We start from the raw sequence: 17065 nt of genomic DNA, 5'->3' as shown, positions 1-17065 counted from the left end.
TGCCACGTGCCACGTGGCGCTGTTATATTGGTCTCGTCTGTATCCCGCGTTTTCCCCGGATTTTGCCATATCGGATTCCGTTAAGGTTATTTTTTGTTTGGTTTTTCTTGGTTTCCTACATAGTTTTTTTTGCTTTTGTGTTTTCTTTCTATTGGTCCACCTATACCCCGCGTTTTTTCGGATTTTGCTATATCGGATCCCGTTAAGGTTATTTTTCTTTCAGTTTTTGTTGGTTTATTACATAGTTTTTTTGCTTTTGTGTTTTCTTTCTATTGGTTCATCGTATACCCCCCATCACTATTTAGATTTTGTCATTTTAGATCCCGTTTGGGGTTTTCTCTTAGTGTTCATCATAGTTTTTTGGCTTTTGTGTTTTGAATTAATATATTGGAAACTTTTACACAATATTTAATTTTTCCTTTGTTATTTCTATTTTCGTTAAGGTTATTTATCTTTTGGTTTTTCTTGGTTTTTTGATACATTTTTTTTTTCCTTATATGATCTCTTTTATTGGTTCATCATATACACCGCAACACTATTTAGATTCTGACATTATGGATCCCATTTTGAGTTTTTTCTTTCGTTTTTTTTTGGCATGGTTATCAATAGTCACCATGCTTATTAAAACTTGACACGTCGCATTGGCTATAAAGTGGCACATCGCACGTTTCCTATAGTTTGGATTTTGCCACATTGCATCTTGTTCGGATTTTGTCACGTCTTTTTCTATTTTAGTTTTGTTTTTCCTTTTCGGATTCTTTATTACGGGTTACTTCTTTTGTTTTTTTCACACTTTCTAATTGTCATTCAACCTTATTGTGATACACCACGTACCGCTACTTGCATTTTGCTATATCGCATCCACCTGATATCTGAATTAATATATTAATAATTTTGTCATATCACATCCCGTTCATGTTTCTACTACGGGTTACGTTTTGTTTTCTTGCATACCTTTAAACAAACATATTAATGATAAAATTATATCTATTAAGCTGTCAAAAATTCACGGCATATATACTAAAATAATGAACCGTTTCAACAAAGGAATGTTGCGGGATCCAAAATTTTCTAATTATTAGTAAATTCAAAGATTTTGATTTTTAAATTAAAATAAAAAATTAAGACTAAAAAAATACTCTAAAATTAAATCTTTATTTTAATCCAATAGTCCATTAATAAAATTATTAAAACTTTCTAGAATCTCTATCTTATTCCATGCTAGTATCCTACTACCCATACATTCACACTCTCTTTGTACACTTTTTTATGTACACTTTATTATATTAGTCAAGAAAGACACGTCTCAAAAGTAGCTCAAACTCCCACACTCACATACTACCACCTCATGAAATCTGCAGATTATGTTAATGTCTTGCTACACCCACTCTTTCTTGTGACTGATATCACCTCTTTATTAGCCACACAACATTTCCCCCTTTTCTTTTGGTTGCCAAATTGCCATAAAAATATCTTCTTCTTGTCAATTCCATCCATATTGCTTGTTATTATTATTATTTCCCTTTTCTATAAAAAATATCAACTTGAATGCGCCATTCTCTTTCATTTATTTGTTTCTTTGCCTATATTCTTTAATTTAATCAATTCCTTCCACAAACTTGGGCTTTCAGATATTCATTCATTCACACACAAACACACTCTCTAGTTACTCCCACTTCAAGCAAAGGTACAATATTCAATAATACTCTTACTATTCATCTTTACTAAGACCTGATTACTTAGAAATTAAAACTTTCTTGCTAATGTCATTAAAGTTTCAAACTCTTATCATAATTTGAATATTTTATGATGTGGGTTTTGCAAGATTTTGAGTAATTTCATTTGGGTATTATTGCATTTGTGTTAGTTTGTACATTTTTGGTACACTGAATTATATATATATACCCAACCCAGCCATGGCCGAGGTATGGGGAGGTGGGATCTAAATAGTCTTACTACCCATATTTTACACCTGGGTAGAGAGATTGTTTCCAAAAGGATATCTTGTATATGCATTTATTCTTATAAAGTCAATTTATTTATAATTAGTGAACCTACATCTGTAAAAACTTTGTTTCAGATTAGGAGATTATGGTGAATTTAGGATTGTTTTCTGAGATCAAGCCCTTAGTATCAGTGAATGTGAGGTTTAGGATACCTTACTACACTCAATGGGGTCAGAGTTTGGTTGTGTGTGGGTCTGAACCGATGCTCGGGTCCGGAAATGTGAAAAAGGGAATTTTATTGACCCCTTTTCACGAAGGTGAAGAGCTTATATGGGCTGGGAGTTTGACCGTTCCGGTTGGGTTTCAAAGTGAGTATAGTTATTATGTAGTGGACGATGAGAAAAATGTCATACGATGGGAAGTTGGACATAAGAGGAAATTGGCTCTGCCGGATGGAGTTGAAAATGGAAAGGTGGTCGAGTTTCATGATCTTTGGCTGGTAATGTCACGTTCTTTTAAATAGTATATTGTTATATTATTAATTCTCTTGTATAATGTCACTTGTTTATAGTATATGAAAATACTTGAATGCAGAATGGTAGTGATGGTCTCCCTTTTAAAAGTGCATTCAAGAATGTCATTTTTTGCAAGAGTAGTAGTTTGGCTATTGAAAAACCACTTGGCATGGTTCAGAATAAATTGGATCATGAAGGTAATAATGTATTCAGATTTTCATATTGAGGTCTCAGACTCTCAGAGTCATTTCTCTAGTAATTGACTGATATATTGTATCTTGTACATAAAACTGCTTTCAGATTCGGTTATAGTCCAATTCAAGATATGCTGCCCAAATATAGCAGAAGGAACTTCAGTAATTTTCCTATTTAGCCAAATGACCAATTACACTTTAGTTATCAATAACAAATGTAACTTTCCTGTGGCATGTTTTCTTTCTACAGATATACGTAATTGGCAGCTTAGGAGAGTTGGGGAGATGGAAGGTTCATGATGGACTTAAACTAAATTATGCCGGCGAATCCGTTTGGGAAGGAGACTGTGTAGTACCAAAGGGTGCTTTCCCTTTAAAATATAAATACTGTAAATATGGGAAGAATGGTAATTTCTCGTTAGAATATGGTTCAAATCGGGAGGTCTCGGTTGACATTTCAGCCAGTGGACCAAATTACGTTATTCTTTCAGATGGCATGATGCGAGTAAGATAATTTATAGTACCTGTAACATTGAAAGTAAAATTTATGACAACAGGGTTTACTCAGTTTGTTATAATTTGTTTATCAAGGAAATGCCTTGGCGTGGTGCTGGTGTTGCAATACCGATGTTTTCAGTGAGATCAGAGGATGACGTAGGAGTTGGGGAGTTTCTTGATCTGAAATTAGTTGTAGACTGGGCTGTTGCCTCTGGATTCCATTTACTCCAGCTTTTGCCTATAAACGATACTTCTGTGCACAAAATGTGGTGGGATTCATATCCATACAGGCAAGAATCTTGAAAACTCAAAAACTATATTCAAAGGACGCATGTTTGAACAGTGTCAGCACTATAATTTATTTCATGATAATGGTTCTTATAACTTTCTGATATACTATCTTATTGTAAATTTAATATAACTTTTTTCTTGCCATGCAGCTCTCTCTCTGTATTTGCATTGCACCCGCTGTACCTACGTCTCCAGGCACTTTCACAAAGTATACCAGATGATGTCAATGTACGGCTGTGTTCTTTTTTGTCACATGGTTTTGTATAATCCAACAGAATGTTAGGGTAAAAGCAATATATTATTTAGAACCTTATGTTACATAGGAATTTGGATTATGTGGTATGTTAGATTGGCTTCTGAACATAAAGATAATATGTTATAAAGAAAGAATATTTTGTAGTCAAAGCTACGGTTGTTCCCTTATACTCATGCTCTGTTTATATTTCTTTGCAGCAAGAAATACAGAGGGCAAAGAAAGAGCTCGACGGGAAGGTAGTTATCTAAGCTTACGTTATTATATATATTGGAACTTCTGGAAAACTACTAGGCTTGTTATGAATGTCAATATAATTGCCATTTAAAGTGTGGAAGCATGCATCTAGTATATATCCTTAATTCCTTTACTGCTTAACCATATAGTTGATGATGCCCATGCTAACCTTTTAATTTCATGACGTTATATTCATTGAAGCCGATGTTTGTGGTAGTTACCCCGATTTGTCATATATTGTTACGTGGACTGGTGTTAGACTGTTAGTTACTAAAAGGTTCTTAAAAGTCATTTTCATGATTTTAATTTGTTGCAGGATGTAGATTACGAGGCCACAATGGCCACAAAGCTTTCAATTGCCAAGAGGATTTTTGATCTGGAAAAGGATTTGATACTAAATTCTAGTTCCTTCAAGATTTTTATGTCTGAAAATGCGGTACGTGATGAAATAGCTATCCCGATGAAGTCACAAGTAAAAATTGTTATGTTATTTGCATTTTATATTTTGACTGCTTGACAGCTAATTTATATCTTTCAATCTGTGTTGGTTCCATGAGACAGGAATGGTTGAAACCGTATGCTGCTTTCTGTTTTTTACGAGATTTCTTTGGAAGTTCAGACCACAGCAATTGGGGCACGTTTACTCATTTTTCAAAAGCTAAGGTGCTCATGGGATTTTATTTGAAGTAGCTTGTGAATGTTATATCTTATGTTACCAGTTAAGTAATACTTATTATTTTATGCCGATTTGGTAACATCTATATTATAATTTCGTCAGCTTGAAAAGCTCGTGTCCAAAGACAGCTTCCATTATGACATTATATGCTTCCATTACTATATACAGTACCATTTGCACTTACAAGTAAGTTTACCAAGTTATCATGCGTCTAATATAAACTTTCTGCATCATAATAAGAAGAAACTTTATATAAACTTTTTCTGATTTGTTTTTCGGGATCCATAGTTGTCAGAAGCAGCAGAATATGCAAAAGAGAAAGGTGTGGTTTTAAAAGGAGACCTCCCAATAGGTGTAGATAGAAACAGTGTAGACACTTGGGTAAATCCAAATTTGTTCCGCATGACCACTTCTACCGGCGCCCCACCCGATTATTTTGATAAAAATGGGCAAAATTGGGGGTTTCCCACATACAATTGGGAGGAAATGTCTAAAGACAACTATGCATGGTGGCGTGCTCGTTTATCACAGGTTTCTCAATTCTTATTATAGTGTTATTACATCTGGTTTTGTTTTCTGCTTCCTTATTAAATATTTGTTGATCCATTTTTCGGATTGAAGATGGCGAATTATTTCACGGCTTATCGGATAGATCACATATTGGGTTTCTTTAGAATCTGGGAGCTTCCAGAACATGCAGTGACAGGTCTAGTCGGAAAATTTCGACCTTCTATACCTCTTAGTCAGGTGAATACTGTGATCTTGTTTTCATCATATCTAAAGCTGGTGTTCTTTTGATATTGAAAAGAAACACTTCCAATCATAGGAAGAGCTTGAAAAAGAAGGAATATGGGACTTTGATCGATTGAGCAAACCATACATTCTGCAGGAGTTTTTACAGGTTTCTTTTTTTCTGAATTCAATTTATTTAGGATTTTTAGTTTTTAATGTGAAGGTCATATTTATTGAAGATATCTGTTTCTTCAGGAAAAATTTGGACCTTCATGGATAGTTGTAGCCTCTCATTTCATGAATGAATTTCAGAAAAACCGTTATGAGGTAGGATTGATATTCTCAATATGATGTTTTCCGTCTATACTACTAGAGGTGGCACATTCAAGTAATATTTTATCTCTAACGGGTGAAATGAAAAAAAAAAGCATAGAAGGGATATGGTAGAATGTTGCCCAACGTGTAGCATTGATGTTCTTAAGACAATAATATGATTTCGGTAATCATATATAACACTATTTATCTCCATTAAATAATGAAAGTTTTGGACTATTGGTGTTACAAGTCAACCCAACCCTTCCTGTACAATAAAGTTATTCCCCCATCACCCAAGCTGCCCAACCCAGTTAATCCATTTGTATAGACTACTATATCATCCTTTGGTAGTGCAGTTCAAGGATGATTGCAACACTGAGAAAAAGATTGCTGCCAAGCTAAAATCACTTGTTGAGAAGTCATTATTGTTGGAAAGTGAAGAAAAATTAAGGCGTGATCTCTTTGATCTTCTCCAGGTTAATATCAAGATATGCTTCCCATACTTTCTTTTTTGTTTTATGATTATGGTGCTTGGAGTTTATAATTCTACACATGTTCTTTGGCAGAATATAGTGCTTATAAGGGACCCCGAGGATGCTAGGAGTTTTTATCCTCGTTTTAACCTGGAAGATACGTTGAGCTTCAAGGATTTGGATGATTACAGGTACTTAATATAAATGAAGCAAGTCACGGATAAATGTTCCTGCTGTTTACCTTTTGCAACGTAATGTTAATATCTTAAATCTGTACAGCAAGAACATTTTGAGAAGATTATATTACGACTACTATTTTCGTCGACAAGAAACGCTTTGGCGTCAAAATGCCATGAAAACGCTGCCTGCTCTTCTAAACTCATCTGATATGTTAGCCTGTGGAGAAGATCTAGGCCTAATTCCATCTTGTGTTCATCCTGTATGTCTTCTCTTATTGTATTTTATCTATATGTGTTTCTGTAACCTTTTTCTGATTGAAGCTATTCATCAAGGCTTATGTTTAGAAATGAACTTGGTGCAGGTTATGCAGGAACTAGGATTAATAGGATTACGTATTCAACGTATGCCAAGTGAGGCGGATTTGGAGTTTGGTATTCCTTCTCAATATGATTATATGACCGTATGTTCTTTGAACATCTTTTCTTCTCATTTTGTATTTGGTGGCACACATTACAGATATATTTTGTGTTTGGAATCATAAATTACAAATCGTAAGTTGGTTGAATGACTTGAATCTGTATTAGGTATGTGCTCCATCAGTTCATGATTGTTCTACCTTACGTGCATGGTGGGAAGAAGATGAAGATAGAAGACGTTCATTTTTCAAAACCATGGTGGGTTCTGACAGTTTGCCACCAAAGCAATGTATTCCGGAAATAGCATATTTTGTCCTTCGTCAGCATGTGGAGGCTCCATCAATGTGGGCAATTTTCCCTTTACAGGTATTATGCCTTTTAAAGGCTTTTTTCACCATCTAAAAATGTGCGCTATGCCGCTACCAAACTAGTTATCTGATTATTGGGATTTGAGTTGCAATTTCTACATTTAGTATTTTGAAAAAGTGGTTATAAACTTATGATAATAATTCTGAGTTGTGACTATCTGAATATGCTGGATTTATAAATATAATTTCACAGCAGCTGAAAGTGGTATGAGAATGAAAATATTTTTTTATAATTACAGACTGCAAATGTATTTTAAAAAGAATTTGGTAATTTGTATGGCAAGACATAAATTGTGGTACTTAAATATTACATTAAGATATAAAAATCTACAATTTGGTAATTTTATCTAATATTTACTTATTTAATCTTGGAGTTAAGGTCATATTTAACTTGCCAAACATACAAACAAAATTACCTGATTATTACAATTTCGAACAGTATATCATATTTAAAATGCCGCAACAGTTTTAAAATGCACATACAAAAATCCTTTATCTTGGAGTTGGCGCGTAGAGGGAATTGCATGGACTTGTGATTTACCTTCCCTCATGTTGGCCGTGGTACTAGTTAGTGTGGGACTGATAATGGGTTGGTTATCCATGCAGTTGGGCCAAATAGTCTGAATATCGCATTCTGTAAAGAAAAAATATCAATGGGTTGTGTACTAATCAATTTGCGACAAGAATTAGTTATTCGGTTATATAGTTCCTCAAAACATGTTGAGATGGTTCTAGTATGTTGCCTTACTAAATAAGCATTTTTAATGTTCTTCAGGATTTATTAGCATTAAAAGAAGAATACACTACTCGCCCTGCGACAGAGGAGACTATCAATGATCCTACAAATCCTAAGCATTACTGGCGATTCCGTAAGTGTTACTTTTTTTCTCAACATAGGGAATATATTAATTTAGGTTTTGAACATGACTAATTAATGCTTCACTAAATAGTCACTTGTATTTATAAAATATGTAGAATACCTGTCAATATCCACTCACATCAGGACACCAAATTTATATGTAAGAAGTGGACATGATAATATGGGCTGGTTAGGATGATTGGATCCAGGCCAGAAGGATTGGATCAGGCCTGGTTCTCCCGTAAAAAGTATTTTTTTCCATTTTTATGATTCCCTTTTCAAGTAATTACTCTAATCGCCATGAATACGAAAAATAAAATAGTTATAAAATAAAATCTAAACAACTGAATGAAACAAGTTTTATGCATTAAACTTGTACTTTGGGTCTGTTTTTACCCTTTGGACCTATTTGGCACTTTTTTCTATAGCTAGGTTCAGTGTACTTTATTAACCCACTACAAATAAAAACATATCCGGAATTAATTTGGTCAACTGAGTTGAAAATTCCATAATCACGATGATGATGACAAATATGTAAGTTTAACATTATTACCCCTTCAGGTGTTCATGTGACTATCGAGTCTCTGTTGAAGGACACAGAACTTACAACCACGATTAAAGGACTTGTTCGTGGCAGTGCAAGATCATATCCTGGTCAAGAAGAAGAAGCACAACCAGCAGTAACCAATTTCTCAGTGGTTCCAGAAAAGCAGCAAATTGCCAATGATCAGGACCAGATTCGTCTCCCAAACCAAGATTCAAAAATCACACGCATAGCAGTTGTGTAAGGTTATTCACAAATTTACAAATGTTCCTACAAGTCAATTGACTTTTGGCATGGATTACCCTCGCCATAAAGGCATGTTAATCAATGCTTTTTTTTATGGTTGATATGTTTATAATCAGTATGGGCTTTGAACTCTTTGAAAACAAATGACGGAATAGAAGTTCTGTTCATAGCTCCAGCAACTTCTACTTGATCAATCGGCGAATAAAAACTAATTCGAATTTGTACTTCCCCATCTCGTGATTTTTTTCAACTCATTTGACTTTGTTAACTAAAATGACCAGCCTCTTTGAGTTCGTTATTCAATAAATGTCAATGTGTTTCTTCAAAAATGTGACTGACATTGATACGTAAGAAAAGAAAAAATATTGTTACATATAGTTTTGTGAAGTTGAAGTGTAAAGCCTTCCTGTTTGTAAATCAAGTCTTTTCATTGTAAATTTGGCATGTAAAACTTCTTGAATTTATTGCAAACATCAAATTTGTTATTGCTATACCTAATGTCACAAAATTACAAGGATGTAGATTCTCTCAATTTGATCTAATTTTAGGGGCAAAGTTAAGTAAATCTTGACCTTGAATTAAAATCAAGTCTTTGAGTCTTGAACTTTGGTTTTAATATAAGGGTTAGGGTTAGGAAACTTTTAACTTTATCCTCTAAGTTATTTTCAACTTGAGGATCTTCATCCAAAAAACAAAAAAATGGAATATAACTAGAAAACAGGGTTGCAAATTTAAGGTTGTAAAACATATAAAGTCAAAACCATGTACGGAAATATGTCTAGCATTATATTTTACTATCGCAAGTACAAGACAGTTAAACTAATGACTTATTAAACAATCAAATCGCTCAATTTCATCAAATTAACTAGATTAAATATAAATTAAAAAACCTAATAATCATTATCTAAATATATTATTATATTAATATTAATTAGTATTTATAATAATTTATAGAAAAAGTTTCATTAATTTATACTTTTTTTGTTTTCCATTAATAATTTACACTTTTTAACCCTGGATACTTAATTTATATTTATTTTTAGTTATCAACATGAAGAAATTTTGTAAAAATTTTAAAAAAAGTTACAAAAAGTATTTATATTTAATTTTTTAAAGTTAATTACAATTGTCACTCAAATCAAAGGTCCCAATTGCTATCAAAGAACATTAAAACAATCCTAATTGTTATCTAATATCATAGGACAAGTGATTGAAAATAAACTTATTCGGGTTATAGGCTCACATTATGATCAAAAATATATACATGAATGTCAAGTGGATCACAAATATGTTTATATTTTAATTTTTAATTATCTTTCATATAATATCACAATATAAACTGGTTTCAAAAAAATTATATATATATAATATAATAATTATTGTAGCATGTGTTTTGTAAAATTACTACGGCAAAAAATTTCATCAATATGTCTCAACTAATAATGTCTGTAAGTATTGTACTACAACTTGCAAAGTATAACATTTCAAATCGTATAATCTTCAAAAATATAAGTTTTTATAAATTGAATGTATGAAGATCTAATATGGATAATATCATAAATCATATGTCCAATGTTAGACACAGATCTAAAATCTAGTATATAAAGTTAATTATTGTAAAAAATTTATATATAGTTAAAAAAAAGGAAAGTATGACACCGTATACCCTTTCATTCCAAAGTTTAGAATTAAATGGAGTTTTTATGGAAACTTTTACGTACACCTATAACGGCCAGCTATAAATATAATTAAGGCATCTAAACCCTTTAACCTCAAGTAACAAAATAATTAGGGGGTTGGCAACGGTAGCATTATAGATGAGTGGTCACTGCGGCACCACGACGGAATACCACCGCCAACGCCTGACCATGCGTGGTGGGGTGAAAACGAGTGGTCACACCACGCGGTCCACCACTCCAATTTTGCTGGTTGGTTTGCGTGCAACGACTAGTTAACGGTTAACTTTGTTGTTTTTTTTTTAATACTTTATTACTTATATATAGATACAACTCACAACACAAAACACACACACTACAACTACAAAACAAACACACCACATTCACTTTCTTTTTCAAAAAACATAATACAACTCAAACATACACACACTAAAAAAAATGCAAAAACATATTGGTTCCACCACAATCATCGACGAACCGTTCGAATGGTCCGACGATAGTAGTTTAGAGGTGTTTGCGAACGCCATTGAGTCCGAAGAAGCCGAAAGTTCCACGGCGCGGTCACGGGCGAAACGTAAAGTCGTGAACCGCAACCATTGGACTACTTCAGAAATGTTGCACCGCGACTACTTTTGTGAAGAACCGAAATACGACGATGATTTTTTTGAAGATAGGTATCGTATGCCTAAAAGACTTTTTTTAAAAATCGTGCATGATCTTGAGTCGAGATACGCGTATTTTCAGGACTCGTATGATGCCCGATTGGCCAAGAGTTTTACACCAATACAGAAGTGCACATCTGCCATCCGACAACTTGCAACCGGTAATCCTCCTGATGAGTACGACGAGTATTTAGAGATGGCCAGGAGAACATCACGTGAATGTCTTCAAGTTTTTTGTAACGCTATCATTGACACTTACAAGACCGAATATATGCGTAAACCAACAACACATGATCTCCAGCGTTTGTTTGAAGCACACGAAGAAAGACATCACTTGCCTGGAATGATCGGTAGTCTAGATTGTACACATCTTGTTTGGAAGATGTGTCCAATGGAGTGGAGGGGTCAATACAAAAGGGGTGATCATGAATACCCCACTATTATGTTGGAAGCAACGGCGTCTCAGGATTTATGGATATGGCACTCCTTTTTTGGTCCTCCGGGTCCTCTAAACGACATCAATGTGCTGCAACAATCTCCCTTGTTCCTCCCCGAGCGTATGGGCACTGCTCCTTACGTTCCATTCAGTGTAAATGGGCGTACTTATAAACGTAGCTACTATCTAGTCGATGGCATATATCTTACATGGTCTACGTTTGTTAAAGCGTACAAATACCCTACCGACCTGAAAGAAAAAATGTTCAAAACGCACAAGAGGCGGCTCGCAAAGATATTGAACAGGCATTTGGTATTCTCAAAGAAAAATGGCATATCATTGATCGACCGTTTCGACAACGGTCACTAGGAACAATTAGGAACTTGGTGTATGCGTGTGTGATTCTGCACAACTTGATCATTCAGGATAGTGGTCGTGCGATTTGCCCAGTTCATATAGGAGATCCAGTTGTCCGCCCAAGTAGTCATCGGGACGCCTTACCGGAGATACAGGACGAGGAGACACATTTCCGTCTCTGGTATGATCTGATAGAGCATCTAGCGGGTCTAAACTTACCACACCTCTAGCTGAACGATGATGAGGAGTAGTCGTATTTCTATTATTTATGTTATATCTTTTAAGTATTTCTAGTATGTTTTTTTATTTGTTTTAAGGTTTCCAAGAATTATTTATGTAATGTTTATGTATTTGAATATTTTTAGTTTAATGAAATTTAATGTTTAAATAAAATAAAAATTGTAAAATGAGTGGTGAAGTGAGTGGTCGGATGCCAATGAAATTTGAATGAGTGGTGGAGTTGAGGTGGCATGCTATGATTGATTAGAAGTGAGTGGTGAGAAAAAGGATGAAAGGTGGGTTACCAACCCTCTATTACAAAACTCTTAGCATCTCTATTTTCTACGAACTTATAATTAGCTCCGATTTTCGATGAAAGTTTTAATGTTTCACATCATGGATTCCGACGAGATGATGTTCGAGATTATATCGAGATTGCCTTTGAAGGCATTCGATAGCATCCGTGCTACCAGCAAAAAACTCAATTCGCTCACATACGATTCATATCTTTTTGAGTTACACAAGAAAAGAAACAACATTGTATCCGGTTTTCTTGTACAAAACATGACGAGAAATAACTACATAAACGAGTTTGTACCCTCGCCTCACTCAACCACTACAGATCTCAAGTTTTTGCCTCGTAAAACTCGTATCGTGGCAACAAATGAGCAGGGTATAGCCGTGTTTGAGGTTCCCCATCCTCGACATCATAGGATGGTTTTGTACTATGTCTGTAAACCTGCAACTAAGCAGGTCTTGGCTTTGCCGAATCCAAAAACAAGGTTTCAGACCACTATGGTTGCTGTCGTCACCATGGAATCAAACCCGTTGCATTACAAGATTCTCAGACTGTCTAAACCTAAAAAATCGTAAGTTTCTATATTGCTAAATACAACCTTTTGGCCGGGCTGTGGTTAAGGTGTCTAAAATCGTAAGTTTCTATATCAGTGATGAACTTAATTTTGATATAGAAAGGTATAATATTTTTATGTACGTTAACTACAACATTTAATTAGTCTGTATTCATCAGCACTTTCCTATATACTGGTATATAATCACTTGATGACAATAATTATATTATGATTAAAAACTATTTGATTTAATAGTTATTCTAATCATGCTTTTACTTTTTACAGGCCTTTAAAATCCCCCTTCACACATAATTGTGAAATCTTTGATTCAAAAGAATGGGCATGGAAATGGTTACCTCCATCAATGTTACATGGCGACGTCAATATTCCTGTTCACGGACAACCCATCACGACCAGTGGATCCATTTATACCCTATTATCAAACGGTGACATCTTGAAATTCGATACATATTCAGAAAAACAGACAACGTTTTCACCTCCCCTAGTTATCGTCCTGATATTCACAAAGATTTCACAAAGCTTATGAAGTATGAAGGGAAGCTCGGATTTAGTTTTCAGCCATGACCAAACGAATATTGTTGGCAGATTTGGGTCCGCAACACTAATAATATTAATGACAAAACATGAGAGAAATTGTATGATTTAAATCAGAATAATGAAGATACTAAAATTAGGGGGTCATTGGAGAGCTTCTATGATTCGGATACATGTATATTAAAGGAATTTTGCGATACACTTGTATTTTACAAGTTTAGAAGTGACAATATGGATATAATCAAGAAGATAAATACTAATGTTCATAATATTGATCAGGTTTTCTTCTTACGGTCTGATATCGAGACAGCTAATTTGAAGGGCAGAGTAAAGCCGTGGATCGCAGAGCGATGGCAGAGTTTCTTACTGAGAATGGTTATAAAAATGTTTCTGATTAAACTCTACAAGAAGATTTACAAATGTCTTTTTAAAAACCTTTTCAAAACTGTTACAAAAGGGGTTCGACGAGAAGAACGACTAAGTATGTTCATCAAGCTTGACCAACCGGATGATATGTATCGAAATTGAAAGCCATAAATTAGTTGTCATCTTTTGTTATTAGTAGAGTAACGTAATTATATTGTTTGAATTAATAATTGTAGTTGCATTGTTAAATTTGATGTTATAAAGTTTTGTCTAGTGTTGATGTAGCCGAATGGTTAGTAGAATTTTATTTTATTAGATCACAAAACTCAGATATGACATAATATATGTTACTCGTACAATATATTCTTGTAATTGTAATTAAAAGCTTAGAATTAATCTCTTATTAGCATACATCTTTTCAAATATTTATATTTGAGTCCAATGTACTCTATAGAAACTTTAAAGCGTTACCTCGGTACTTGTTAAAATCAAACATTTCAATCAGTCTTGTTCTTAAAGATTCTTTTAACTAAAAATTATCTTAGAATGATGAGCCATGTTTGACTCATTGTATCAATTTAATCTGACTTTGCTGTTCCAACCATATTCCTGATGAACATCCTCCAGCTAGCTAATAGACAGAAATACAGAATATCATAAATGCGAATATGCAGTTTTGACACATTAACCAATGATAACTTGCATGGCAAGTTATGGTTAAATGGAAACTTGTTAGTACAGTTTCTGTGCACTTATTATTGTCTGCTGCAATACAATTCTAAGGCTCATATTTAAAAAGGTTTTGAAGTTAATTCATTGAAGTTATTTATTTGATGTCAATCCTTTGAGGTTATTAACATGTCAGCCACGACTTTAACCAAGCCCAACCTATAATCAGCCTATATATAGTTTTCTTAGGTTATTGATTTCAGTGGATGATTTTAATTGCAACATAGGTCGTCCATAGGGATCGGGGTAGAGATCTATGCCCCGCCATTCCGCCACTATGTAATTCATTATCAAGAGTCGTCTCGATTGATTTAATCCGTAATCATTAAGATGTAATTTAAACGGATTCATTCTTGTAATCATTCGATTAATGATAAATGAATTCTCTTATATCTCCTGTTCTATATCTATATTGGTTATTTTTTCTTTCGGGTTGGTAGGGTATTTGTACGCTTTAACAAACGTAGACCATATAAGATATATGCCATATACTAGATAGTAGCCACGTCTATAAATACGCCCATTTAGAGTGAATGGATAGTAAGAAGCAGTGCCCATACGCTCGGGGAGGAACAAGGGAGATTGTTGCAACATATTGATGTCGTTTAGAGCACCCAGAGGACCAAAAAAGGCGTAACATATCCATAAATCCTGAGACGTCGTTGCTTCCAACATAATAGTGGGGTACTCATGATCACCCCTTTTGTATTGACCCCTCCACTCGTTTGGACGCATCTTCCAAACAAGATGTGTACAATCTAGACTACCGAGCATTCCAGGCAAGTGATGCCTCTCTTCGTGTGCTTCAAACAAACGGTGGATATCATGTGTTGTTGGTTTACACAGATATTCGCTGCTATAAGTGTCAACCATAGCGTCACAAAAAATTGAAGACATTGACGTGATGTTCTCCCGGCCATCTCTAAATACTTGTCGTACTCATCTGGTGGATTACCGGTTGCAAGCTGCCGGATTGCAAATGTGCACTTCTATATCGGGGTAAAACTCTTGGCCAACCAGGCATCATACAAGTCCAGAAAATACGCTGGACTCAAGATCATGCACGATCTTCAAAAATAGTCGTTTAGACATATGATACCTATCTTAAAAAAATCATCGTCGTATTTGGTTCTTCACAAAAGTAGTCGCGATGCAACCTTTGTGAAGCGGTCCAACGGTTGCGGTTCACCACTTTACGCTTCAGTCCTGACCATGCCGTGGAACTTTCGGCTTCTTCGGCCTCAATCGCGTTCGCAAACACCTCTAAACTACTATCGTCGTACCATTCGAACGGTTCGTCGATGATTAAAGTGGAACCAACACGTTTTTCCATTTTTTTTAGTGTGTATGTGTTTGAGTTGTAATGTGTTTTTTTTAAAGAGAAAGTGGATGTGTTGTAAGTTGTAGTGTGTGTTTTGTAGTTGTATGTATATATAAGTAAATAAAAATATTAAAGTTAAAAAAAAGGAATGAGCCGTTAATGGTCAAAGTAGTCATTGCACAAGTATCAAAGGGGAAAAACGGATGGTCGACTGTGTGGTCACACCACTCATTTTGAAGCCACGATGCGTGGTGAGGGGATGACGGCGATGTGGAGTAGCGGTGGCGCCGCATCCACCACGCTTCCATATTGCGCCTGATGCCAACCCCTAAGAATATATGGTTAAGACGCCATGTTTTGTGTTTTCCAACTGGTGCTTGGTTCAAATCCTAATTCACACTCCATGGTTCGACGTAACCATGTTCAAGATGGTCTATCATATATAAGTTGTCCGTCGAGGAAAGAAAGTTGAACCTTTATTTTTCATGCACATTTCTATAATCTATATTTATATCTATCTATAAATCTATATCTATAAACCTATATAAAATATATTGATTTTTATTTTTAGAAATTAAGCACGTTTTTTAGTATTTCCATAATACCCCTTAAGCATATTTTTTTCCATAGAATACCCTTATTTAAACATAAAACCCTTATATACTCTCATTTCACCATTCTCTCTAATCATAATACACTTTCATCGACCTTCCATCACCCTCCGCCGTCGCCCTCCTTCTCCACCGCCTCCCTCGATCTCCACCACTGCCCTTCATCTCCACCGCCGCCGCAATGCGTGGACACTAAACTCGTAATTAAATAAATGGGTCTAGATTGTTTGAGTGAGCATACTGATAACATTAATAAAATTGATGTGCCTAAGATGAAAAAAAATGGTAGCAAGGATAGAGGCAAGAAAGCCTTTGACGCGTGATCATCTCCACATAAGATATCCCTTCAAAAGGAAACTTTATGACCAACTTACTTAAATACAGTAGAACTTTTATAATTTAATACTTAATAAATTAATAATCTCGATAAAGTTAATAAATTATCCGGTCCTAACTTGGGACCAGTACAAAATTAAATCTCAATCAATAAAATAATAAGATAATAATTTTTTTGAAACCTCAATGTAAATATATTAGTC

General features: G+C 34.6%; 4 protein-coding genes across 5 annotated transcripts; 3 read left to right on the top strand and 1 right to left on the bottom strand.

The window, feature by feature from the left end:
- The first annotated feature begins 1477 nt into the window (after positions 1-1477).
- On the top strand, positions 1478-8967 carry LOC122591224 (4-alpha-glucanotransferase DPE2). 2 transcript variants are annotated; one of them, XM_043763453.1, is made up of 22 exons: positions 1481-1687; positions 2081-2445; positions 2541-2658; positions 2762-2817; positions 2906-3160; positions 3247-3443; positions 3594-3672; positions 3898-3936; positions 4251-4370; positions 4496-4597; positions 4713-4796; positions 4899-5141; positions 5232-5357; positions 5437-5511; positions 5598-5669; positions 6014-6133; positions 6224-6321; positions 6410-6569; positions 6672-6770; positions 6895-7092; positions 7870-7963; positions 8515-8967. In XM_043763453.1, exons 2-22 carry the CDS (start codon positions 2092-2094, stop codon positions 8739-8741), a joined length of 2916 nt encoding a protein of 971 aa, XP_043619388.1. In that variant the 5' UTR covers positions 1481-1687; positions 2081-2091; the 3' UTR covers positions 8742-8967. The 2 variants fall into 2 exon arrangements, with proteins under 2 accessions (XP_043619387.1, XP_043619388.1); XM_043763452.1 differs by having other exon boundaries at positions 1478-1687; positions 6410-6770.
- A 1890-nt stretch (positions 8968-10857) lies between these two features.
- LOC122592042 lies at positions 10858-12104 on the top strand. Its single transcript, XM_043764255.1, has 2 exons — positions 10858-11829; positions 11943-12104. The coding sequence occupies exons 1-2, from the start codon at positions 10858-10860 to the stop codon at positions 12102-12104; spliced, it is 1134 nt and encodes a 377-aa protein (XP_043620190.1).
- Positions 12105-12489: 385 nt separating this feature from the next.
- Positions 12490-13491, top strand: LOC122592041 (F-box protein At5g41720-like). Its single transcript, XM_043764254.1, has 2 exons — positions 12490-12962; positions 13230-13491. The coding sequence occupies exons 1-2, from the start codon at positions 12490-12492 to the stop codon at positions 13489-13491; spliced, it is 735 nt and encodes a 244-aa protein (XP_043620189.1).
- A 1490-nt stretch (positions 13492-14981) lies between these two features.
- LOC122592040 lies at positions 14982-15927 on the bottom strand. The gene is made up of 2 exons (XM_043764253.1): positions 15752-15927; positions 14982-15450 (listed from the first exon to the last, which is right to left on the bottom strand). The coding sequence occupies exons 1-2, from the start codon at positions 15925-15927 to the stop codon at positions 14982-14984; spliced, it is 645 nt and encodes a 214-aa protein (XP_043620188.1).
- Positions 15928-17065: the final 1138 nt, after the last annotated feature.

The sequence above is a fragment of the Erigeron canadensis genome, chromosome 3 (genome assembly GCF_010389155.1).
Source record: "Erigeron canadensis isolate Cc75 chromosome 3, C_canadensis_v1, whole genome shotgun sequence".
NCBI lineage: Eukaryota > Viridiplantae > Streptophyta > Magnoliopsida > Asterales > Asteraceae > Erigeron > Erigeron canadensis.
The sequence above is the reverse complement of the archived record's forward strand: the minus strand, read 5'-3'. Positions and strand labels throughout refer to the sequence as shown.